Here is a 27,348-nt window from a genome sequence, read left to right as displayed (position 1 = left end):
CCACCTTCTCTGCCTTATGTGTTGGCTTGGGAGAGAGAATTAGGGAGACATTTCACCTCGGATCAATGGGAGAAGGCACTCATTGTATCTCATAAGTTGTCAATTAGCTGCAGACCATCCTATCCAGATGGTACAGGACTTCTGTGACGCTACATTCATTTTACCCCCTCATGCTCATACCTATGCTGGCACTGCGGCAGAGAAATAGGTAATATGTTCCACATCTGGTGGCAGTGTGTTCGCGTTGCAACCTTCTGGAGGGCCCTGAATGATACGTACAACCAGACGAGCGGAAGCGCTTTGCAATTAACCCTTGAAGAAACTGTTCTTTCTATTCTATCCAGGATCCATCTCTACCCTGAAAAAGGTCCTCCTGAGATTTTTCCTACAGGCCACTCGCCTGGTTGTACCTAGATATTGGAAGTCCTCCGATACACCACCACTTAGAAAATGGTTAGACACACTTGAGCTGATCCGTAGAATGGAGGAACTCACATGAGAAGATGAGGCGGTAACTGAGAAGTACCTTAATTTGGATCCTATTTAAGGGTTCACAAGCCTTTCGGTTGGCTCTGGCAGATATTCAAACAGAAGACTTTTCTCCTTATCATTTCTCTGTTTTTTCTTCTTTTTTTTGGAAGACAAAAAGTGCCAGGAAGTACCTTCCCCTCCCCCCCCCCCCCCCCCACCGAAGTGTATGGTCTTATGTTTTCATATTCTTCTCCTGTATGATAATTTTGAGTGTTTCTCATATATGTTTTGCATACTCTATATATTATTCTGAAAATTTAGAATATATACAATGTTGTACCATGCCCATAACTTGATACACTTCGGCGTTGTTATATAATGTCCTTCGTTTTCAATAAAAGTATTTGAACAACAAAATACTGCCACCCCCTCTCACCATCTTAAAGACAGGAAGGGGACCTGCAGCATAAGTACCTGATGCTCCTGGCAGTAATGAATGCTGAGAGCATCTAATCAAGGCGGCCATGAGGTGAATCGGGCAGCCCACTGGTATGGTTTATGTAAGGTGTATGGCCAGTCAGCAATGAGACCGTGATGGGTGGCCACACACTGAATGACACTAATAAGCACACACTCCCGTGGCAGATACCCAAATCTTTCCACTGTGGGTTCCACATGCAAAACACTTGTTGGATCTTTCTGATGAACATTTTGCCTATGTGCACAGGGCCTTAGCTAGTGTTGCCCAGATAACCTCTTTACGTATTAACATGAAAAGGAAAATGACTACAGTCTTTTTAGATGTTTAATACTGTAACATACTTGGCAATAACCTCAAAAGACTAAAATAATACAGGTTAAGTAGGTTTAATTACAATGCTATGAAAAATGACTAAATCACTAGAGGACGTGGCCTTGCTTCAGTCACCGTCTTCCATATGGAATAGCTCCATGGGCCCTGTCAGTCATAAGATGACCTCTTCTAACATCGGCAGCACATTCAATCATTCTGTGCATACATTATAAGCTGGAGGATCACAGGCAATATTATCGCTGTTATAATACCTTGTACTTGAGCTAAAATGAAGAGGCAGACTTATCAACTTCCCTGCTCCAAAAGTCAAGTGTGTGACTTCACGTTTAACTTTCAGGAACTTTCTCTATTAACCCCTTTCCGACTACCCACTGGCTCTATACGTCTGTATATAAACATTTAGGCAGCGCTTTAATCCCAGTGCTGATTAGCAATCTAGCAGGAGCAGTTCGGGTCCTGGCTGTAAGACACAGCAGGGACCCTGAGAAGACAGGAGCGGTTTATGACCGCCTTTGATTCTCCTGTGACGGCAAGAGAGCTGTACCTGAGCCAGGAAGTGGCCGAGCAGCTTCCTCTGTTAGTCCTGGTGGTCTTGCGACCGCCGGGGGGTGTCAGGGGCAAGAGCAGAGCTGCAGGATCTAAGGAGACCCTGATCAGCTCTGCCTGTGTGTAATGCCCCCACAGGAGGCTGTTTTCCCCTATAACTGGGGCTCCAGTGGATGCCCCAGTAACAGTGGAAACAGTGGGGAAAAAAAAAATTCTGTGTCCTCCAGATGTCTCTCAATGACGTCCTAGGGGACATATTATGTGCCAAAAATAAATTAAAATATAAGTTAAAAAAAATTATTCTAATTTAAAATGCTGTCACTAACAGAAACCGTCACCATAGTTACCCCGTTCACCAAACCTATACATGTTATATATCAAAAAAATCATCACAAAATAGGGAACCTATTTCAGTAATTAATTTTTGTGTCAGTTTTAATATTTAACCACTTAAGGACCACAGGTTTATACCCCCCTAAAGACCAGGCCCTTTTTTACAAATCGGCACTACACTACTTTCACCGTTTATTGCTCGGTCATGCAACTTACCACCCAAATGAATTTTACCTCCTTTTCTTCTCACTAATAGAGCTTTCATTTGGTGGTATTTCATTGCTGCTGACATTTTTACTTTTTTTGTTATTAATCGAAATTTAACGATTTTTTTGCAAAAAAATGACATTTTTCACTTTCAGTTGTAAAATTTTGCAAAAAAAACGAGATCCATATAGAAATTTTGCTCTAAATTTATAGTTCTACATGTCTTTACATGTCTTTGAAAAAATGTTTGGGTAAAAAAAAAAATGGTTTGGGTAAAAGTTATAGCGTTTACAAACTATGGTACAAAAATGTGAATTTCCGCTTTTTGAAGCAGCTCTGACTTTCTGAGCACCTGTCATGTTTCCTGAGGTTCTACAATGGCCAGACAGTACAAACACCCCACAAATGACCCCATTTCGGAAAGTACACACCCTAAGGTATTCGCTGATGGGCATAGTGAGTTCATAGAACTTTTTATTTTTTGTCACAAGTTAGCGGAAAATGATGATTTTTTTTTATTTTATTTTTTTTCTTACAAAGTCTCATATTCCACTAACTTGTGACAAAAAATAAAAACTTCTATGAACTCACTATGCCCATCACGAAATACCTTGGGGTCTCTTCTTTCCAAAATGGGGTCACTTGTGGGGTAGTTATACTGCCCTGGCATTCTAGGGGCCCAAATGTGTGGTAAGGAGTTTGAAATCAAATTCTGTAAAAAATGACCAGTGAAATCCGAAAGGTGCTCTTTGGAATGTGGGCCCCTTTGCCCACCTAGGCTGCAAAAAAGTGTCACACATCTGGTATCTACGTACTCAGGAGAAGTTGAGGAATGTGTTTTGGGGTGTCATTTTACATATACCCATGCTGGGTGAGATAAATATCTTGGTCAAATGCCAACTTTGTATAAAAAAAATGGGAAAAGTTGTCTTTTGCCAAGATATTTCTCTCACCCAGCATGGGTATATGTAAAATGACACCCCAAAACACATTCCCCACCTTCTCCTGAGTACGGCAATACCAGATGTGTGACACTTTTTTGCAGCCTAGGTGGGCAAAGGGGCCCATATTCCAAAGAGCACCTTTCGGATTTCACAGGTCATTTTTTACAGAATTTGATTTCAAACTCCTTACCACACATTCGGGCCCCTAGAATGCCAGGGCAGTATAACTACCCCACAAGTGACCCCATTTTGGAAAGAAGACACCCCAAGGTATTCCGTGAGGGGCATGGCAAGTTCCTAGAATTTTTTATTTTTTGTCACAAGTTAGTGGAAAATGATGATTTTTTATTTTTTATTTTTTTTTCATACAAAGTCTCATATTCCACTAACTTGTGACAAAAAATAAAAACTTCCATGAACTCACTATGCCCATCAGCGAATACCTTGGGGTCTCTTCTTTCCAAAATGGGGTCACTTGTGGGGTAGTTATACTGCCCTGGCATTCTAGGGGCCCGAATGTGTGGTAAGGAGTTTGAAATCAAATTCTGTAAAAAATGACCTGTGAAATCCGAAAGGTGCTCTTTGGAATATGGGCCCCTTTGCCCACCTAGGCTGCAAAAAAGTGTCACACATCTGGTATCTCCGTACTCAGGAGAAGTTGGGGAATGTGTTTTGGGGTGTCATTTTACATATACCCATGCTGGGTGAGATAAATATCTTGGTCAAATGCCAACTTTGTATAAAAAAATGGGAAAAGTTGTCTTTTGCCAAGATATTTCTCTCACCCAGCAGGGGTATATGTAAAATGACACCCCAAAACACATTCCCCACCTTCTCCTGAGTACGGGGATACCAGATGTGTGACACTTTTTTGCAGCCTAGGTGGGCAAAGGGGCCCATATTCCAAAGAGCACCTTTCGGATTTCACAGGTCATTTTTTACAGAATTTGATTTCAAACTCCTTACCACACATTTGGGCCCCTAGAATGCCAGGGCAGTATAACTACCCCACAAGTGACCCCATTTTGGAAAGAAAAGACCCCAAGGTATTCGCTGATGGGCATAGTGAGTTCATGGAAGTTTTTATTTTTTGTCACAAGTTAGTGGAATATGAGACTTTGTATGAAAAAAAAAAAAAAAAAAATTAGCATTTTCCACTAACTTGTGACAAAAAATAAAAAATTCTAGGAACTTGCCATGACCCTCACGGAATACCTTGGGGTGTCTTCTTTCCAAAATAGGGTCACTTGTGGGGTAGTTATACTGCCCTGGCATTTTCCAGGGGCCCTAATGTGTGGTAAGTAGGTAAATGACCTGTGAAATCCTAAAGGTGCTCTTTGGAATATGGGCCCCTTTGCCCACCTAGGCTGCAAAAAAGTGTCACACATGCGGTATCGCCGTATTCAGGAGAAGTTGGGGAATGTGTTTTGGGGTGTCATTTTACATATACCCTTGCTGGGTGAGAGAAATATCTTGGCAAAAGACAACTTTTCCCATTTTTTTATACAAAGTTGGCATTTGACCAAGATATTTCTCTCACCCAGCATGGGTATATGTAAAATGACACCCCAAAACACATTCCCCAACTTCTCCTGAGTACTGCGATACCAGATGTGTGACACTTTATTGCAGCCTAGATGCGCAAAGGTGCCCAAATTCCTTTTAGGAGGGCATTTTTAGACATTTGGATACCAGACTTCTTCTCACGCTTTGGGGCCCCTAGAATGCCAGGGCAGTATAAATACCCCACATGTGACCCCATTTTGGAAAGAAGACACCCCAAGGTATTCAATGAGGGGCATGGCGAGTTCATAGAAATTTTTTTTTTTTGGCACAAGTTAGCGGAAATTGATATTTTTAATTTTTTTCTCACAAAGTCTCCCGTTCCGCTAACTTGGGACAAAAATTTCAATCTTTCATGGACTCAATATGCCCCTCACGGAATACCTGGGGGTGTCTTCTTTCCGAAATGGGGTCACATGTGGGGTATTTATACTGCCCTGGCATTCTAGGGGCCCTAAAGCGTGAGAAGAAGTCTGGAATATAAATGTCTAAAAATTTTTACGCATTTGGTTTCCGTGAGGGGTATGGTGAGTTCATGTGAGATTTTATTTTTTGACACAAGTTAGTGGAATATGAGACTTTGTAAGAAAAAAAAAATAATAATTCCGCTAACTTGGGCCAAAAAAATGTCTGAATGGAGCCTTACAGAGGGGTGATCAATGACAGGGGGGGTGATCAATGACAGGGGGGTGATCAGGGAGTCTATATGGGGTGATAACCACAGTCATTGATCACGCCCGTGTAAGGCTTCATTCAGACGTCCGTATGCGTTTTGCGGATCCGATCCATCTATCAGTGCATCCGTAAAAATCATGCGGACATCTGAATGGAGCTTTACAGGGGGGGTAATCAATGACAGGGGGGTGATCAGGGAGTCTATATGGGGTGATCACCACAGTCATTGATCATGCCCCTGTAAGGCTTCATTCAGACGTCCGGATGCGTTTTGCGGATCTGATCCATCTATCAGTGGATCCGTAAAAATCATGCGGACGTCTGAATGGAGCTTTACAGGGGGGTAATCAATGACAGGGGGGTAATCAATGACAGGGGGGTGATCAGGGAGTCTATATGGGGTGATCACCACAGTCATTGATCACGCCTCTGTAAGGCTTCATTCAGACGTCCGGATGCGTTTTGCGGATCCGATCCATCTATCAGTGGATCCGTAAAAATCATGCGGACATCTGAATGGAGCTTTACAGGGGGGTGATCAATGACAGGGGTGTAATCAATGACAGGGGGGTGATCAGGGAGTCTATATGGGGTGATAACCACAGTCATTGATCACGCCCCTGTAAGGCTTCATTCAGACGTCCGGATGCGTTTTGCGGATCCGATCCATCTATCAGTGCATCCGTAAAAATCATGCGGACATCTGAATGGAGCTTTACAGGGGGGTAATCAATGACAGGGGGGTGATCACCACAGTCATTGATCATGCCCCTGTAAGGCTTCATTCAGACGTCCGGATGCGTTTTGCGGATCCGATCCATCTATCAGTGCATCCGTAAAAATCATGCGGACATCTGAATGGAGCTTTACAGGGGGGTGATCAATGACAGGGGTGTAATCAATGACAGGGGGGTGATCAGGGAGTCTATATGGGGTGATCACCACAATCATTGATCATGCCCCTGTAAGGCTTCATTCAGACGTCCGGATGCGTTTTGCGGATCCGATCCATCTATCAGTGCATCCGTAAAAATCATGCGGACATCTGAATGGAGCTTTACAGGGGGGTGATCAGGGAGTCTATATGGGGTGATCACCACAGTCATTGATCATGCCCCTGTAAGGCTTCATTCAGACGTCCGGATGCGTTTTGCGGATCCGATCCATCTATCAGTGGATCCGTAAAAATCATGCGGACGTCTGAATGGAGCTTTACAGGGGGGTAATCAATGACAGGGGGGTAATCAATGACAGGGGGGTGATCAGGGAGTCTATATGGGGTGATCACCACAGTCATTGATCACGCCCCTGTAAGGCTTCATTCAGACGTCCGGATGCGTTTTGCGGATCCGATCCATCTATCAGTGGATCCGTAAAAATCATGCGGACGTCTGAATGGAGCTTTACAGGGGGGTGATCAATGACAGGGGGGTGATCAATGACAGGGGGGTGATCAGGGAGTCTATATGGGGTGATCAGGGGTGATCAGGGGCTAATAAGGGGTTAATAAGTGACGGGGGGGGGGGTGTAGTGTAGTGTAGTGGTGCTTGGTGCTACTTTACTGAGCTACCTGTGTCCTCTGGTGGTCGATCCAAACAAAGGGGACCACCAGAGGACCAGGTAGCAGGTATATTAGACGCTGTTATCAAAACAGCGTCTAATATACCTGTTAGGGGTTAAAAAAAACACATCTCCAGCCTGCCAGCGAATGATCGCCGCTGGCAGGCTGGAGATCAACTCTCTTACCTTCCGTTCCTGTGAGCGCGCGCGCCTGTGTGCGCGCGTTCACAGGAAATCTCGGCTCACGCGAGATGACGCCTATTGGCGTTAGCGTAGCCTGGGGGAGGCGCCGCAATGACGCCTTTCGGCGTTACAGTTTCGGGAAGTGGTTAAGAAATAAAAAGCTATAATTCGAAAAAAATACTTTATAAGAATTAGCGGTTTTCCTCCAAATTACTGTAAACCTAAAAAAGCTAACAAATCTCTAAAAAAAAATGTCCTAAGTGTCAAGTAAAAAAAAAAAAAATTATTAAAAATAAAAAAACTTAAAAATAATTTTGGTAGTCAAACAAATAAAAAAGCGATATAGCGATGTGCACCTGCATATAGGGTTATGCTGATTGAATCCCCCAAACAAATAAAAAAGTTAGAGTCACTAAACCAGCATGTGCACAAAATCCCAAAAAGTTGCCTGGACATTCAGGCCTTTTTTAGGCCTGGTCAAGAAAGGGATAAACTGCTGAAGGCAGTGCTGAAACCCCTTCTAAAATAAATGTAGACTGGAACATGGACAATGTGAGACCTTATTCACATGTCCGTGTTGAAATCCGTGATAAGAGGGTCAGTGATTCATCTGTGAAGAATCTGTATTTGGACCGTGTGTACGTTTGAACAGTGTATCATCCGTGTTCCACAGACACTGCACAGCTGAAAATGAATTTTCAGAGCATCTCCTATAAATGGTCCGTGAAACACAGAAGGTGTCCGTTGGGTTGGTGTTTTTCATGGATCCATAGACTGTAATGGGTGTGATGGATCCGTAATCACAGACAAAATAGAGCTAGTGCTAAAACCACAGACACAGGCAATGCAGAAAAAACTGATGTGTGAATACAAACATTCAAATTAATGAGTAGGTGTGCTGTCAGTGGACAGCACACGTACATTACAGACCAAAAGTTTGGACCCACCTTCTCATTCAAAGAGTTTTCTTTATTTTCATGACTATGAAGGCATCAAAACTATGAATTAACACATGTCGAATTATATACATAACAAACAAGTGTGAAACAACTGAAAATATGTCATATTCTAGGTTCTTCAAAGTAGCCACCTTTTTGCTTTGATTACTGCTTTGCACACTCTTGGCATTCTCTTGATGAGCTTCAAGAGGTAGTCCGTGAAATGGTCTTCCAACAGTCTTGAAGGAGTTCCCAGAGATGCTTAGCACTTGTTGGCCCTTTTGCCTTCACTCTGCGGTCCAGCTCACCCCAAACCATCTCGATTGGGTTCAGGTCCGGTGACTGTGGAGGCCAGGTCATCTGGCGCAGCACCATATCAATCTCCTTCATGGTCAAATAGCCCTTACTTTCAAAGTTTTCCCAATTTTTCGGCTGACTGACTGACCTTCATTTCTTAGTAATGATGGCCACTCGTTTTTCTTTACTTAGCTGCTTTTTTCTTGCCATAATACAAATTCTAACAGTGTATTCAGTAGGACTATCAGCTGTGTATCCACCTGACTTCTCCTTAACGCAACTGATGGTACCAACCCCATTTATAAGGCAAGAAATCCCACTTATTAAACCTGACAGGGCACACCTGTGAAGTGAAAACCATTTCAGGGGTCTACCTCTTGAAGCTCATCAAGAGAATGCCAAGAGTGTGCAAAGCAGTAATCAAAGCAAAAAGGTGGCTACTTTGAAGAACCTAGAATATGACATATTTTCAGTTGTTTCACACTTGTTTGTTATGTATATAATTCCACATGTGTTAATTCATAGTTTTGATGCCTTCAGTGTGAATCTACAATTTTCATAATCATCAAAATAAAGAAAACTCTTTGAATGAGAAGGTGTGTCCAAACTTTTGGTCTGTACTGTATGTGAATCACGTCTGACATGTGAATAAGGCCTGAAACTGAAAATGTATTGCATTTTTTGGAGTTTCTGCTGAACTGCCACATGAAAAGAATGGCATCTATGTACAGGGAAGGGAGGTGAACGGAGATAATCTATTACATTTTTCTTGTCTACAGTGTCTACATAAAAAAAATATATAAAAAAATATAAATATTCATATTCATATTATTTTTAATGCTAACACTATCCACATCCAGCAGACACAACTGGATGAAATGTTTTGTTTTCTGTGTCAAAGATTTAAAGAGGTTGTCCGGTTTGCGATACTAATGACCTATTCTGACAAGAGGTCATCAGTATCAGATTGGTGGAGGTCTGGCTCCCAACACCCCGCAGATCAGCTGTTTCAAGAGAACGCAGCGTTTCTGTGAATGCTGTGTTCTTTTCGCTATTTACCTGCCGAGCAGGCAGGTGTAATCACAGTTTCTCCGTCCCATTCCACAATACTCCATCCCATTCACTTGAAGCTGTAATTACACCACTCACAGGTAAACAGAGAAGAGAATCCAGCGCTAGCAAAAGGTCAGCATTCTCTTCAAACAGCTGATCATCTTGAGTGCCGGCAGTCAGGCCACTGCTGATCTGTCATGAGCATAGAACATCAATATGGGAAACTGAACAACCATTTTAAGGGGAAACTAAACCTCAACTGAAACCACAAAGGTGCACTGCACCTTCAGGTTTCATCTCCTATACTCAGCTTTTCCAGCACAGATCCAGCATAGTTTCTTTGGATCCATACACAGATCCAGCATAGTTTCTTTGGATCCATACACAGATCCAGCATAGTTTCTTTGGATCCATACACAGATCCAGCATAGTTTCTTTAGATCAAAACACGGATCCAGCATAGTATCTTTGGATCCATACGCTGCTGAAACCACAAAGACTTCTGGCATACAAAGGATTAGGTCCTCTTCAAGCTTTGCTGTGTAGACTGGGACAGTTAGGCAGAGCCATTTCATGATTATAGGATGGGGGCTTAGTGACGTAAGACAGCATTATTGTACTGCTAGTAGCCTAGATAATTTACGATTCCCTAGTTTAAAATATTTTATATTAAAACCTGCTAAAAATGGTGTGTGTGTGTATATACAGCCAGGTCCATAAATATTGGGACATTGACACAATTCTAAAATTTGTGGCGCTATACTCCACCACAATAGATTTGAAATGAAACGAACAAGATGTGCTTTAACTGCAGACTGTCAGCTGTAATTTGAGGGTAGTTCCATCCAAATCAGGTGAATGGTGTAGGAATTACAACAGTTTGCATATGTGCCTCCCACTTGTTAAGGGACCAAAAGTAATGGGACAATTGGCTTCTCAGCTGTTCCATGGCCAGGTGTGTGTTATTCCCTCCTTATCCCAATTACAATAAACAGATAAAAGGTCCAGAGTTCATTTCAAGTGTGCTATTTGCATTTGGAATCTGTTGCTGTCAACTCTCAAGATGAGATCCAAAGAGCTGTCACTATCAGTGAAGCAAGCCATCATTAGGCTGAAAGAACAAAACACCATCGGAGAAATAGCAAAACATTAGGCATGGCCAAAACAACTTTTTGGAACATTCTTAAAAAGAAGGAAAGCACCGGTAAGCCCAGCAACACCAAAACACCTGGAAGACCATGGAAAACAACTGTGGTGGATGACCGAAGAATTATTTCCCTGGTGAAGAAAACACCCTTCACAACAGTTGGCCAGATCAAGAACACTCTCCAGGAGGTAGGTGTATGTGTGTCAAAGTCAACAATCAAGAGAAGACTTCACCAGAGTGAATACAGAGGGTTCACCACAAGATGTAAACCATTGGTGAGCCTCAAAAACAGGAAGGCCAGATTAGAGTTTGCCAAACAACATCTAAAAAAGCCTTCACAGTTCTGGAACAACATCCTATGGACAGATGATACCAAGATCAACTTGTTCCAGAGTGATGGTAAGAGAAGAGTATGGAGAAGGAAAAGAACGGCTCATGATCCTAAGCATACCACCTCATCAGTGAAGCATGGTGGTGGTAGTGTCATGGCGTGGGCATGTATGGCTGCCAATGGAACTGGTTCTCTTGTATTTATTGATGATGTGACTGCTGACAAAAGCAGCAACCAAGTATTAAAAAGTGAAAGTTTGATTTCTGAATATTATTCTGTCCCATTACTTTTGGTCCCTTAACAAGTGGGAGGCAATATATGCAAACTGCTGTAATTCCTGCACCGTTCACCTGATTTGGATGTAAATACCCTCAAATTAAAGCTGACAGTCTGCAATTAAAGCTCATCTTGTTCGTTTCATTTTAAATCCATTGTGGTGGTGTATACAGCCAAAAATGTTAGAATTGTGTCGGTGTCCCAATATTTATGGACCTGGCTATATACAGTGGATATACACACCCCTGTTAAACTGTCAGGTTTCTGTGATGTAAAAAAAAATTGACAAAGATAAATCATTTCAGAACTTTTTCCACCTTTAATGTGACCTATAAACTGTACAACTTAATTGAAAAAGAAACTGATATCTTTTAGGTGGAGGGAAGAAAAAATATAAAAATAAAATAATATGGTTGCATAAGTGTGCACACCCTTAAACTAATACTTTGTTGAAGCACCTTTTGATTTTATTACAGCACTCAGTCTTTTTGGGTATGAGTCTATCAGCATAGCACATTTTAACTTGGCAAGATTTGCCCACTCTTCTTTGCAAAAACACTCCAAATCTGTCAGATTGCGAGGGCATCTCCTGTGCACAGCCCTCTTCAGATCACCCCACAGATTTTCAATCGGATTCAGGTCTGGGCCATTCCAAAACGTTAATCTTCTTCTGGTGAAGCCATTCCTTTGTTGATTTGGATGTATGCTTTGGGTCGTTGTCATGCTGAAAGATGAAGTTCATCTTCATGTTCAGCTTTCTAGCAGAAGCCTGAAGGTTTTGTGCCAATATTGACTGGTATTTGGAACTGTTCATAATTACCTCTAGCTTAAAGGGGTTCTGCACTTTGTTTAAACTGATGATCTATCCTCTGGATATATCATCAGCCTCTGATCAGCGGGGGTCCGACACCCGGGACCCCCGCCGATCAGTTGTTTGAGAAGGCAGCGGCGCTCCAGCAGCGGCGTTCCAGCAGCGCCGCGGGCTTCTCACTGTTTACCGCTGGCCGAGTGACGTCACGACTTGTATCAACTGGCCTGGGCGGGGCTAAGCTCCATTCAAGTGGATCAGATGCTGATGATCTATCCAGAGGATAGATCATCAGTTTAAACAAAGTGCAGAACCCCTTTAACTAAGGCCCCAGTTCCAGCTGAAGAAAAACAGTCCCAAAGCATGATGCTCCCACCACCATGCTTCACTGTGGGTATGGTGTTCTTTTGGAGATGTGGAGTGTTGTTTTCGCGCCAAACATATCTTTTGGAACTATGGCCAAAAAGTTCAACCTTGGTTTCAGACCATAACACCTTTTCCCACATGCTTTTGGGAGACTTCAGATGTGTTTTTGAAAAATGTAGCCTGGCTTGGATGTTTTTCTTCGTAAGAAAAGGCTTTCCTCTTGCCACTCTACCCCATAGCCCAGACATATGAAGAATATGGGAGATTGTTGTCACATGCACCCCACAGCCAGTACTTGCCAGATATTCCTGCAGCTCCTTTAATGTTTCTATAGGCCTCTTGGTAGACTCCCAGACAAGTTTTCTTCTCGTCTTTTCATCAATTTTGGAGGGACGTCTAGTTCTTGGTAATGTCACTGTTGTGCCATATTATCTCCACTTGATGACTGTCTTCACTGTGTTCCATGGTATATCTAAGGCCTTGGAAATTCTTTTGTACCCTTCCCCTGACTGATACCTTTTAACAATGAGATCCCTCTAATGCTTTGGAAGCTCTCTGTGGACCATGGCTTTTGCTGTCGGATGCGACTAAGAAAATGTCAGGAAAGACCATCTAGAGCAGCTAAACTTTATTTGAGGTTAATCAGAGGCACTTTAAATGATGGCAGGTGTATGCTGACTCCTATTTAACATGATTTTGTTGAATGTGGTTGCTTAATTCTGAATACAGCTATATCCCCAGTTATAAGAGGGTGTGCACACTTATGCAACCAAATTATTTTAGTTTTTTTTTTTTCTTCCCTCCACCTAAAAGATTTCAGTTTGTTTTTCAATTGAGTTGTACAGTTTATAGGTCACATTAAAAGGTGGAAAAAGTTCTAAAATTATTTATCTTTGTCTCATTTTTTTAAAGCACAGAAACCTGACTTTTTATATCCACTGTATATGTGTATATATATATATTATATTATATATTATTTTTTTCATCCATACAGGTATATATATATATATATATGTATGTATGAAAAAAATAATAATAATATATATATATATATATATATATATATATATATATATACACACATATACAGTGGATATAAAAAGTCAGGTCTCTCGTCGATCCACCAGGCCGCCCCATTGTTTCGGGCTCGGACTCGATCTTTAGCCGTATTTCGGTTTTTCTGGATAAAGTCTTGCGAGGCTTTACATGTGGGGGCAGTTCATACATACAAGATACAGCTGATTTTTTGCTTAAGCTTCGGATGGTCGATTTGGATGGGGTAGAGGGGGTGACATTGGCGTCCTTTGATGTCACCTCCCTCTATACCTCAATCGACCATCGGAAGGGACTGGCTGCAGTGGCCTATATGCTTGAGAACTCTACACTCACGTGTCAATGTCAACAATTTGTCCTATCTCTATTAGAGATTGTTTTGAAATATAATTACTTCCTGTTTCGGGATTCTTATTATATACAGGAACAGGGCGTAGCGATGGGGTCCAATGTGGCCCCCACCTACGCCAACATATTCATGCGTCGATTTGAGGAGGATGTCATCTATGGAAGCCACCACTTCCAATTTGTCAGGGCGTGGTGGCGGTACATAGACGACATCTTCCTCATTTGGACTGGTAGTGTCCAGCAGCTCCATGATTTTCATGGTTTTCTTAATGAGAGGGATGATATGCTTCAATTTACATTGGCACATTCACAAACGGAAATGCAATTTCTGGATACCAACGTGGTTCTGTCAGACGGTATGGTGGAAACTGAGTTGTTCACCAAGCCTACTGACAGGAATACGTTGTTGATGTACAACAGCAACCATCCCAGACCAATGGTAAACTCTTTGCCGTACTCACAGTTTTTAAGGGCCAGACGTATTGTCTCAAATCCTGAGAGCTTTGACAAAACCCTTGACACGATGGTTAACAAGTTCCAAAAACGGGGATACCCAACTAAACTATTGAAGGAGAAAAAGGAAGCGGCCAGACAATTGAATAGGGATGACACCCTTAAAATAACCAAAAAAGAACGCTCAAAAATGATGAGGATTCCCTTTATCTCAACACACTCTGAACAGAGTGTTGAGATAGGGAACATCATACGACGACATTGGGGTATACTAAAAGGCTGCCACAACACGATCACAGAGTTCCAGAGCTCCCCTCTAATGTCCTACAGAAGGTCCCGAAGTCTAAAGGATCAGCTAGTGAGGGCAGATGTGGGTACATCGAAAAAGGGTAGACAGGCAACACTAACAAAATCTAGTGTTGGCTGTTTCCCTTGTTTATCCTGTGTTAATTGCAGGTACATACTCAAGGGTAAAACATTTGTACACCCGCAAACCGGCACAACATATCAGATTGGTCATTATCTGACATGTGATTCCAGCTTTGTTATTTATGTTTTAACCTGTCCATGCAATCTTTTGTATGTTGGTGAGACAACTACGGATTTCAAGACGCGTCTCAACAACCACAGGTTGAGCATAAGAAAGAAAAGACTGGATCTGCCGGTCTCGAAACACTTTGCAGAATTCAAACATGTTGAGAGAGACATGAGGTGTTGCATCATTGATTGTGTTCCAAAGCTGAGAAGGGGTGGCGATAGAGTCAGTATTTAAAAAAAAAAGGGAATTGAAATGGATCCATGTACTTAACTCCCGCAAACCGCATGGTTTGAATGTGGATTACAATATTGGGGTGATATAGGTCAGTGGCTTGCCCCTGATCAACACATGGTGCCGATACACTGCACCTGAGTATATTTGGTGATTAACTGTATGGGACAAAACCGTAGTTCCTTATGGATTGCCATTTTTAATAAACTTTTTGCTTTTATTGGAAATAAAAATTTCTTTTCTTTCCCCCTTTTTTTCACAGATGGTTTGCAAGGGTGTGTGGCAAAGGAGAATACAAGGAGTTGTTTGAGTGGCGTGCAACCAGGATTCGCATTTTGTCGGGATTACCTGTGTTTATCTCCATGTCTTTTTGAAGAATGTCTTTATATTTTCTTTATTATTTTTATTTCTTTCTTTTTTATTATTTTCCTTTTATACAACATAGTCATGGTCTGTGGGTTACATGGGAGGCGATATTGAGGAGAACCCTCTTTAGTGGTGATATTGCATGGGTCTTTCTTTGACCGGGTGTACAGTACGGTCCCATGTTAACTTATGGGGGCGTTACTGACCGCGGTGTATGGGTGGAGACTGCGCCCTTAATCTGTGACCCCGCATTGCCACTGACATTATGCTGGCATAAAATATTGCTGGCGCCACCCTTATCCCATATATAACAGACCGTGATGAGAATGTTACATGACGTCTGCGGTAGATGTTGTGTTCCCTGGATAATTATAGCCGCTATAGAGCCTGAATCGCAATGCGCAATTGCGCGGAAATGTACATATGGGAATACTGCATGACGTCTGTGATGGTTGTCCTGCTCCCTTGATAAATATGGCCGCTACAGATTCTGAATCGTAATGCGCAGTCGCGCGGAGATGTATGCACCTACAACCGGAAGGGCCTTATGTACGTCATCAAGACATGCGCAGAGACCACTCGGGCACGCCGACTGACATGCTGTTTCCTGGATGGCGGCCACTCACTCTCCTATTCGGCCTTTGCCCACCTGTTGCAATATTTTATAGTAAGCACTTATTTTTATTATGCACATATGGCACCGATTTTGATAATTGAAGTAATCAACTATGTATGATCATTTCCTCTTTATTATTTATAATTATGTACACAGTTTTAAGGAAATATATATTATACTGCATTGGTACACATTAGTAATTTGTTGTATATTTGATATGATGCACAATTTTATCATTTCTTACTTTATTGTGATTTAATTGCACTGATTTTGTAAATGACAATGAATGGGTTTGCCATTATATATTGTTGGCATTTTGTCCTCACACACTGCTTGAGAAAGGTTCTGGTTTGGAGCCGAAACGTCGCGCATTTCCCACTGGGGTAAATAAAGTTTTTTCATATTTTATATTTTGGAGTGCTGCCCATCCTTTCTATTTCTGTATTTTTGGATTGATCCATTTTGGGCCTGCTGCACCCACCAGCTTACATCCAGGACGGTGCTGCCATTGTTTTTTCATTTTTATATATATATATATATATATATATGTATATATATATATATATATAGATATATAAACACATACACACACATACATACACACACAGTATAGATCAGATTATTACATATCAAAAATATATAATCACACTAGGCTACTAATAATTTATGTTAGGACAATACTAAATGGAATGTGTTGAAGCACGCCTCGAATTGTATTAGCAAGCCCCATTACCGGTATTACTTAGTGCACACCAATTTAGCCCATAATAGTTTATGAACCTTTACAGTCTACAACACATAAACCAGCGATGTTCAACTATCCTGCCATGAAAGAACAGCCTGAAAACATTTTCCTATCATAAGTAGCATGTCCTGTCATCAGTTTCTCCTATCAAACACTGAAAACATGCACCCATAACCCCAATGCACAGAGAATATGCACATGTATGACAGTCCCTCCTATACTGCTGTAGAATATAACCTTGGGCCAAATTTACCGCAAAGTGCAATATGATTACCTCAGCACAACCAAAAACTGTCATTTTGGAGATAGTTCAGGCTCATTGAATGGTTTGCCCATCTAACGATCATCCAACGATAAGCACTTTGGAGCAATAGTGAAAATTAACCAGACACACCTTGCTAGGTTTCACAGAACTCTGTTTTGGAAACATTGTCATAATGGGCTGACCTGGTGTCTCCTAGAAAAAGCGAGGGGTGGTGAAGGGACAGGGTGCTCTGAAGAGTGCCACAGCCCCTTTGCTTTAGGCCTCATGCACACGACCGTTGTGTGCATCCGTGTCCGTTGTTCCGTTTTCCGTGATTTTCTGCGGACCCATTGACTTTCAATGGGTCCGTTGAAAACTCGGAAAATGTACCGTTGTTTATCCGCGTCCGTGATCCGCGTTTCCTGTCCGTCACAAAAATATGACCTGTCCTATTTTTTTGACGGACAACGGTTCACGGATCCATTCAATTCAATGGGTCCGTGAAAAAACACGGATGCACACAAGATTGTCATCCGTGTCCGTGATCCGTAGGCTACTTTCACACAGACAGATCCGTCTGCATAAAAGCTTTTTCAGATCGTATATTCTAACACAGAGGCGTTCCCATAGTGATGGGGACGCTTCAAGTTAGAATATATTAAGAACTGTGTACATGACCGCCCCCTGCTGCCTGGCAGCACCCGATCTCTTACAGGGGGCTGTGATCCGCACAATTAACCCCTCAGGTGCCTCACCTGAGGGGTTAATTGTGCGTATCATAGCCCCCTGTAAAAGATCAGGTGCTGTCAGGCAGGAGGGGGCAGACCCCCCTCCCTCCCCAGTTTTAAATTCATTGCTGGCCAGTGCGGCCTCCCTTCCCTCCCTCCCCTGTATTACATTCATTGGTGGCCAGTGCGGCCCCCCCTCCCTCCCCAGTATTATATTCATTGGTGGCCAGTGCGGCCCCCCTCCCCCCTCCCCTGTATTAAATTCATTGGTGGCAGTGCGGCCTCCCCTCTCCCCCCTTCCTAATTAAAATCCCCCCCCCCCCCATCATTGGTGGCAGCGGAGAGTTCCGATCGGAGTCCCAGTTTAAACGCTGGGACTCAGATCGGTAACCATGGCAACCAGGACGCTACTGCAGTCCTGGCTGCCATGGTTACTTAGCAATTTTAGAAGCATTATACTTACCTTCGCTGTCTGTGGCCGCCCGGGCGCTCCTCCTACTGTTAAGTGAAAGGTCTGTGCGACGCATTGCTTATAGCACAGACCTTTCACTTAACAGTAGGAGGAGCGCCCGGCCGGTCACAGACAGCGAAGGTAAGTATAATGCTTCTAAAATTGCTAAGTAACCATGGCAGCCAGTACTGCAGTAGCGTCCTGGTTGCCATGGTTACCGATCTGAGTCCCAGCGTTTAAACTGGGACTCCGATCGGAACTCTCCGCTGCCACCAATGATGGGGGGGGGGGGTTTAATTAGGAGGGAGGAGAGGGGAGGCCGCACTGCCACCAATGAATTTAATACAGGAGAGGGAGGGGGGCCGCACTGGCCACCAATGAATATAATACTGGGGAGGGAGGGGGGGCCGCACTGGCCACCAATGAATGTAATACAGGGGAGGGAGGGGGGCCACACTGGCCACCAATGAATGTAATACAGTGGAGGGAGGGAGGGGGGCCGCACTGGCCACCAATGAATTTAAAACAGGGGAGGGAGGGGGGACTGCCTGGCAGCACCTGATCTCTTACAGGGGGCTATGATACCCACAATTCACCCCTCAGGTGCGGCACCTCAGGGGTTAATTGTGCGGATCACAGCCCCCTGTAAGAGATCGGGTGCTGCCAGGCAGCAGGGGGCAGTTATGTACACAGTTTTTAGTATATTCTAACTTGAAGCGTCCCCATCACTATGGGAACGCCTCTGTGTTAGAATATACTGTCGGATCTGAGTTTTCACGATATAACTCAAATCCGATGGTATATTTTAACATAGAGGCGTTCCCATGGTGATGGGGACGCTTCAAGTTAAAATATACCATCGGATTGGAGAAAACTCTGATCCGACGGTATAATAGGGACTCCTGACTTTACATTGAAAGTCAATGGGGGACGGATCCGTTTGCAATTGCACCATATTGTGTCAACGTCAAACGGATCCGTCCCCATTGACTTGCATTGTAAGTCAGGACGGATCCGTTTGGCTTTCCTTCATGTCCGTGGATCCTCCAAAAATCAAGGAAGACCCACGGAAGAAAAAACTGACACGGATCACTGAACTACGGAACCAGTTTTTGCGGACCGCAAAAAAAAACGGTCGTGTGCATGAGGCCTTAGCATGAGTGGAGGTCCCAGTGGTCAGTCCACCTCTCAGTATACTTGCTGATACATCATATAGACTATTCCATTTCTTATGGTGAAAAAGCCTCGTCACCGCTGGAGACTGAACTTTTTCTTGTGTAGACTAAGGCCTCTTTCACACGGGCGTTGCGGGAAAAGGTGCGGGTGCGTTGCGGGAACATGCACAATTTTTCCGTGCGAGTGCAAAACATTAAGGACCTGTGGTGACGTGATGGACCATGTGATGACCGGAGTGACGTCACCACAGGTCCTTTTCCTGCACACAACAAAAAAGAAGACAGAAGAGAAGCCGGGCTGCGCGAGCAAGTGGATTAAGGTGAGTTACATTTTCTTAATTTTTTTTTAACCCCTCCAGCCCTATTTTACTTTGCATTCTGTATTCAGAATGCTATTATTTCCCCTTATAACCATGTTATAAGGGAAAATAATAATTATCGGGTCCCCATTCCGACCGTCTCCTAGCAACCGTGCGTGAAAATCGCACCGCATCCGCACTTGCTTGCGGATGCTTGCGATTTTCACGCAACCCCATTCATTTCTATGGGGTCTGCGTTAGGTGAAAAACGCACAAAGAGGAGCATGCTGCGATTTTCACGCAACCCACAAGTGATGCGTGAAAATCACCGCTCGTGTGCACAGCCCCATAGAAATGAATGGGTCAGGATTCAGTGCGGGTGCAATGCGTTCAACTCACGAATCGCATCCGTGCGGAATACTCGCCCGTGTGAAAGGGGCCTAAGGCAGTGAGAGAGAATTTCACATGGAACAGCTTTTCACCATATTTTTTTGTACAGGCAATTTATATATTTGTACGAGTTAATCATGTCCCCCTTTAATTCTTGTAGTTTGTCCTCATAACTAAGACCCTCGATGCCCCTTATCAGTTTAGTCACACTTCTTTGTACTGTTTCCACCTCCAGGGCATCTTTTCTATAAACTGGTGTTTAGATCTGAGATGCTTATTCTAGATGAGGCCGCACCAAAGCTTTGGAACACAAGCCCTGAGGAATTACGGAGCATTACCAAGAATGACCCAAGTATCGGATGAAAGCCAGTGCATATTCCCAGTGTATGCCAAATGAATGAATGTAGGGAAGCTAATACAGCGTATGGGGGAAGGGGGTGTATGAAGACAAGTAAGAAAAGGTAAAGACAATCCACTGCCCATAGGAACCTCTCACTTTTCAGCAGAAAACAAAAGCAGCAATCTGACTGGGTGCATTTGACAACTAGTCCACATTCCCGTTACACCAGTTCTGATACATCTCCCCGACAGACTCCAGATAACAAAAAAAATAATTTTAGTTTTGCTCGGACTATAGATTTAAGAGTTTACTCACCTCTATATTCATGATAAGGCTTTTGCTGTTGACTAAAGATTGAAAGGACAGATTCAGGAGAAACGGCCACAAGGTTCTTCCAAATATCTTGAGTATAAAACTCGACAGTGTGAGCCCCAGAGATTTGTGCAGTCATCTGTAAAAACTGCAGCAAGCTGTCCATGGACTTTTTTATTTCGTCTGTGCTCGGAGTTGTCAAATGCGCAAACATTTCCCTATAAAAAAGAATATGCAAAAAGAAATATGGGACTAGTAAAGTGATATCGGCATAGTATTCACAGGCTGAGATGGATGGCAGGAACACTGCATATCACTGACAGTGGCCACAAACGGACATTTCTCCTTGACTTGTTCTCTAAGAAAGTTGTAAAAAATTCAGTTATTTGTTTTGTTTCTTAAAGGGGTTGCAATATAACAAAATAATAGCAAAGACAGGTGCACTCTGCGATCTTACTAACCCCTCAAACTGATTTTAAAATTGAGAGATTAGCCAACATGTCCTACGGTGTAGGACATGTCTGAGCCTGAGCACCGAGCCAAGGTTTCTCAAGTAGCTTGGGACCTAACACTCACCTACCTGTGCCGTATGGGCAATACCAGGAGCCAGTGGGCAAATTACAGGAGCATGAGGCCGACTCACAAACAGCTCACCAGTTACCTCCAGCATGTAACCATGCTAGCAAGACTGGCTGATAAGGCCCAGGCCTCGCAGGTGCACCTAAATGTAGCCTGTGGATTGAAAACAGGCTCATTTAAATTGGAGTTTATACACCTCCAGCCATCTCTATATACAAACAAACTGAAAAAAATGGCGTGGTGTTAAACAGGCAGGAAGTTCTCAAACCCACATACAGTTGTGCATATATATATACAGGGGAGCAGATCCTGCACTTGTGGCCCGTTGCAAAAATGCATACATTGGAGGATGCCCGCAGCGAACCACAAGTACCACCACAAGCTTGTTTAATACCACGCCATTCTTTTCAGATTGTATATACAGAGATGCCTGGAGGTGTATAAACTTCAATTTAAATTTGCCCACTGGCTCCTGGTATTGCCCACATAGGCACAGGTAGGTGAGCGTTAGATCCCGAGCTACTTGATAAACCTTGGCTCGGTGCTCAGGCTCAGACATGTCCTACACCGTAGGACATGTTGGCTAATCTCTCAATTTTAAAATCAGTTTGAGGGTTTAGTAAGTCCGCAGAGTGCACCTGTCTTTGCTATATTGATTATCACATCCACATAATTGCTATCTTGTGTAGGATGTCTATTGTGGTACTTGCGGTCCGCTGCGGTCATCCTCCACTGTATGTATTTTTGCTGGGGATCGCCATTAGCAACGGGCCACAAGTGCAGGATCTGCTCCCCTGTATATATATATGCACAACTGCATGTGGGTTTGAGCACTTCCTGCCTGTTTAATACTACGCCATTCTTTTCAGTTTGTATATCTTAAAGGGGTTGCCCAAGATATTGTAATGATAACTTGCGTTTATGTTAAAGGGATTATCCAGCCTAGGAGCCGATGTCCCCACTGGTCCTAACATGTGCCTCACCAAAAAAAAAAATACGACGCTGCCCGGTTCCCGGCCTCCAGGACCAGGAAGTGGCTTGGTCCTGTGACCACTACAGCCAATCAAAGGCCACAGCGGTCACATTCGCTCAAAGGGCAGGTCACTGGTAGTGACACATATTGGCCACAGTGCTCATGGGACCAAGCCACTTCCTGGTTCTGCAGGGGCCCAAAGCAGCTGGGAATGAGGCTGCGGGGTGGACGCGGTGAGACCGTGGATAGTTGAGTGTGTTGTTTTTTTTTTTTATACGGTATAGGTTAGGGCTTAGGACCATTAGATTTATTGGCTTCTAGGCCGGACAATTTCTGTAATATAAAAGTGATGTGTAAACCCTGCTGCATCGAGAACTGCCACTGTGATACTCCCTGATGGCTGCAGCGGTGCCATGGACGCAGAGGTTATTCCGGTTATGTAAAACGATCCCCTATCTACAGGACAGGAGATAACTATTAGATTGACTAGAGTCCTACAACTGGGACCTCCATCGATCATAAGAATAGAGACTCTGTACACTGTGGAGACCCCTGAAATTAATGGAGTGGCACTCAGCTATCTCTGGAACTCCCATACAAATCAATGGAACAGCGCCGCTTATGCCCGACTAGCCACTCTGTTCATTTCAAAGGGCATCCGTCGGATGTGGGGTCCCTATTCTCATGGCTGGCGGGGGTCCCAGTGGTAAGACCTCCAGTGATTCAACAGTTATCTCTATCTAATGGATAGGGATAACTGTACATAACTGGAATACCCCTTTAAGCCATCCCCATTTAGCCACATGCCCCTGGCCAAAGTCACTGGGCATTTTACTTGTACTATTCTTAGTGGGGCTGGTCGGGGGACAAGGAGCCTAAATGGGGATTTGTAATGGAACCCCGTAATGACCCCTGACATTAGCGGAGCGCCACAGATGTATGGAGAGGAGTCATCCGCTACTCCTCCTCCATACGCAGCCGGGGCTTGTGGCACATCATTCTGCAGGATAGGGGGGCGCAATAATTGGCAGGGATCTCAAGTCTCCCGGACGTTCAGGGAGTCTACCGCTATTAGATAGCGGCTCCCTGACCCCCGGCATGTGAAACAATATTTCCCGGAAAGGTTTACTGATAGCAGAGCAGAGAGATAAGAGAAGTGACAGGACACAGAGTTTAGATTACAGGTTGAATTAACCCTTTAGGGTCAAATTGGCTTCTCAAGGAGATATACACTGCTCAAAAAAATAAAGGGAACACAAAAATAACACATCCTAGATCTGAATTAATTAAATATTCTTCTGAAATACTTTGTTCTTTACATAGTTGAATGTGCTGACAACAAAATCACACAAAAATTAAAAAATGGAAATCTAATTTTTCAACCCATGGAGTTCTGGATTTGGAGTCACACTCAAAATTAAAGTGGAAAAACACACTACAGGCTGATCCAACTTTGATGTAATGTCCTTAAAACAAGTCAAAATGAGGCTCAGTAGTGTGTGTGGCCTCCACGTGCCTGTATGACCTCCCTACAACGCCTGTGCATGCTCCTGATGAGGTGGCGGACGGTCTCCTGAGGGATCTCCTCCCAGACCTGGACTAAAGCATCTGCCAACTCCTGGACAGTCTGTGGTGCAACGTGACGTTGGTGGATAGAGCAAGACATGATGTCCCAGATGTGCTCAATTGGATTCAGGTCTGGGGAACGGACGGGCCAGTCCATAGCATCAATGCCTTCGTCTTGCAGGAACTGCTGACACACTCCAGCCACATGAGGTCTAGCATTGTCTTGCATTAGGAGGAACCCAGGGCCAACCGCACAAGCATATGGTCTCACAAGGGGTCTGTGGATCTCATCTTGGTACCTAATGGCAGTCAGGCTACCTCTGGTGAGCACATGGAGGGCTGTGCGGCCCTCCAAAGAAATGCCACCCCACACCATTACTGACCCAATGCCAAACCGGTCATGCTGGAGGATGTTGCAGGCAGCAGAATGTTCTCCACGGCGTCTCAAGACTCTGTCACGTCTGTCACATGTGCTCAGTGTGAACCTGCTTTCATCTGTGAAGAGCACAGGGCGCCAGTGGCGAATTTGCCAATCTTGGTGTTCTCTGGCAAATGCCAAACGTTATGCACGGTGTTGGGCTGCAAGCACAAACCCCACCTGTGGACGTCGGGCCCTCATATCACCCTCATGGAGTTTGTTTCTGACCGTTTGAGCAGACACATGCACATTTGTGGCCTGCTGGAGGTCATTTTGCAGGGCTCTGGCAGTGATCCTCCTGTTCCTCCTTGCACAAAGGCGGAGGTAGCGGTACTGCTGTGGGTTATTGCCCTCCTACGGCCTCCTCCACGTCTCCTGATGTACTGGCCTGTCTCCTGGTAGCACCTCCATGCTCTGGACACTACGCTGACAGACACAGCAAACCTTCTTGCCACAGCTCGCATTGATGTGCCATCCTGGATAAGCTGCACTACCTGAGCCACTTGTGTGGGTTGTAGAATCCGTCTCATGCTACCACTAGAGTGAAAGCACCGCCAGCATTCAAAAGTGACCAAAACATCAGCCAGGAAGCATAGGAACTGAGAAGTGGTCTGTTGTCACCACCTGCAGAACCACTCCTTTATTGGGGGTGTCTTGCTAATTGCCTATAATTTCCACCTGTTGTCTATCCCATTTGCACAACAGCATGTGAAATTGATTGTCACTCAGTGTTGCTTCCTAAGTGGACAGTTTGATTTCACAGAAGTGTGATTGACTTGGAGTTACATTGTGTTGTTTAAGTGTTCCCTTTATTTTTTTTGAGCGGTGTATATGTTAAAGGCATCCCTTCCTCTGTCTCATTCAGTAGCTATATAACTATTGAGAGAGATGTATTTTTTTTAAATACATTTACACATTTTAGGCCTCTTTCACACTTGCGTTGTCCGGATCCGGCGTGTACTCCACTTGCCGGAATTACACTCCGGATCCGGAAAAACGCAAGTGTACTGAAAGCATTTGAAGACGGAACCGTCTTCCAAATGCTTTCAGTGTTACTATGGCACCCAGGACGCTATTAAAGTCCTGGTTGCCATAGTAGGAGCGGGGAGCGGGGGAGCGGTATACTTACAGTCCGTGCGGCTCCCGGGGCGCTCCAGAATGACGTCAGAGCGCCCCATGCGCATGGATGACGTGATCCATGCGATCACGTGATCCATGCGCTTGGGGCGCCCTGACGTCACTCTGGAGCGCCCGGGGAGCCGCACGGACGGTAAGTACACTGCTCCCCCGCTCCCCGCTACACTTACCATGGCTGTCAGGACTTTAGCGTCCCGGCAGCCATGGTAACCACTCTGAAAAAGCTAAATGTCGGCTCCGGCAATGCGCCGAAACGACGTTTAGCTTAAGGCCGGATCCGGATCAATGCCTTCCAATGGGCATTAATTCCGGATCCGGCCTTGCGGCAAGTGTTCCGGATTTTTGGCCGGAGCAAAAAGCGCAGCATGCTGCGGTATTTTCTCCGGCCAACAAACGTTCCGTACCGGAACTGAAGACATCCTGATGCATCCTGAACGGATTACTCTCCATTCAGAATGCATTAGGATAATCCTGATCAGGATTCTTCCGGCATAGAGCCCCGACGACGGAACTCTATGCCGGAAGACAATAACGCAGGTGTGAAAGAGCCCTAACTCTCCATTTTAATTATATTATTTACCCCAGTGTTAAATTCACCCCCCTGGATGCTTGCTTTTTTCCTACAGTGGGGTAGATAATTGCACACAGGGTTTTAAAGAATAAACTTCCTGACTCAGACCAAGAGCCGACTCAGTGCGACAGCAAGTGAATCGAAGCATCCGCGCATGCGCATTGCGCAACCTAAGCTTCGGTTCACTTGCTTCTTGTCAGCTCAGCGAATGAACCAAAGATTTGATTCCGGATTCGGTTCATTTGAATGAACTGATTCAAATGAACCGATTCATGTGAAAGATCCGAACTTCCCATCTCTAGTTTACTCGCAGTAAACCTTTCCGGCAACCTGTAGCAGTGTCCCCTTCTCGGCGTGTGCGCACAGTGCAAGAAGAAGCCGCCGATGCCAGCAGTCCGCAACGGCGCATCAGGCTAAGCCTGTGCGCGGGATCTCAAAGCGGGAGGAGGGGGAGGGAGAGGCGACACTGAGGAGTAGAAGGCGGCGCTGGGCACGAACGGCGATGCGTGCGGCCGGGCACCATGCATCCACAGACCTCCCCTGCTTGGGCACCTTAATTCAATGATTGACAGGTTAGTAAAACCTGTTTTTCCGCAGAATAAAGCCACAAATAGCTTTTATAAGGCCACCTTAGAAATCAGAATGCTACCCTGGACATGAGCAGATGTCTAGCTCACAGGGCTTATAGGTGGTGACAGAATCCCTTTAATCATATACATAAATAGGATAATTTGGGGCCGGGTAACGAGCCCCGTCCTCCACACCATAGAGCAAAGTGTGCAGATACTGCATATGTCTGGAAAATGTAATAAAAAGTTCGTGAAATAAAACCTCCCTGAAATGAGTTTTTGCAGGTTGGGATGTCTGAATTGGCTTGCCCCGGGCACTGGCAGCGTGAGACCATTGACCGAGCACCACTAGCAGTACATACATGGTCAATCTCAGCTCCATTGCATTTTCCAGTAGTGTTACACATAATTATAATGTCTAATGATACATTCAGTTGTCACCCAGCTTCCCCACATGTAAACACTTCTGGACTATGGCAGGCTCGTCTATAACCTGACATACTCACATGTCAGTGGACGCAGCCTGCAGCTTCCTCTACAGTACTGGGGTCCCCTGCACCATACACGTCTGCATGGTTCTAGGAGCAGGAGTGTGACGTCATCTGCACACGTGACTCCTCAGCGCTTGGGGGGTTAAAGAGAAGTAGTGCTGGGGGTACTTCATGAAAGACTGGGACGAGGGTGAAGAAGGTGGCGTTGTAGTGGACACTACTAATGCCTACTATAGCACTCTG

At 44.3% G+C, this 27,348-nt stretch overlaps 1 protein-coding gene across 2 annotated transcripts in view; it reads right to left on the bottom strand.

The window, feature by feature from the left end:
* METTL25 (methyltransferase like 25) overlaps window positions 1–27,269 on the bottom strand; it is a 280,093-nt gene extending 252,824 nt beyond the window's left edge. For both annotated transcript variants that reach the window (XM_040408511.1, XM_040408516.1), the window contains exons 1-2: window positions 27,121–27,269; window positions 20,805–21,019 (exon numbers count right to left, since the gene is read on the bottom strand). In XM_040408511.1, coding sequence (XP_040264445.1) covers window positions 20,805–21,019; window positions 27,121–27,122 — 217 coding nt within the window. In that variant the 5' untranslated portion in view covers window positions 27,123–27,269. The remainder of the gene's footprint in view (window positions 1–20,804; window positions 21,020–27,120) is intronic.
* Window positions 27,270–27,348: the final 79 nt, after the last annotated feature.

The sequence above is a fragment of the Bufo bufo genome, chromosome 1 (assembly GCF_905171765.1).
Source record: "Bufo bufo chromosome 1, aBufBuf1.1, whole genome shotgun sequence".
NCBI classification, from domain to species: domain Eukaryota; kingdom Metazoa; phylum Chordata; class Amphibia; order Anura; family Bufonidae; genus Bufo; species Bufo bufo.
This window is presented reverse-complemented; position numbering and strand designations above follow the sequence as displayed.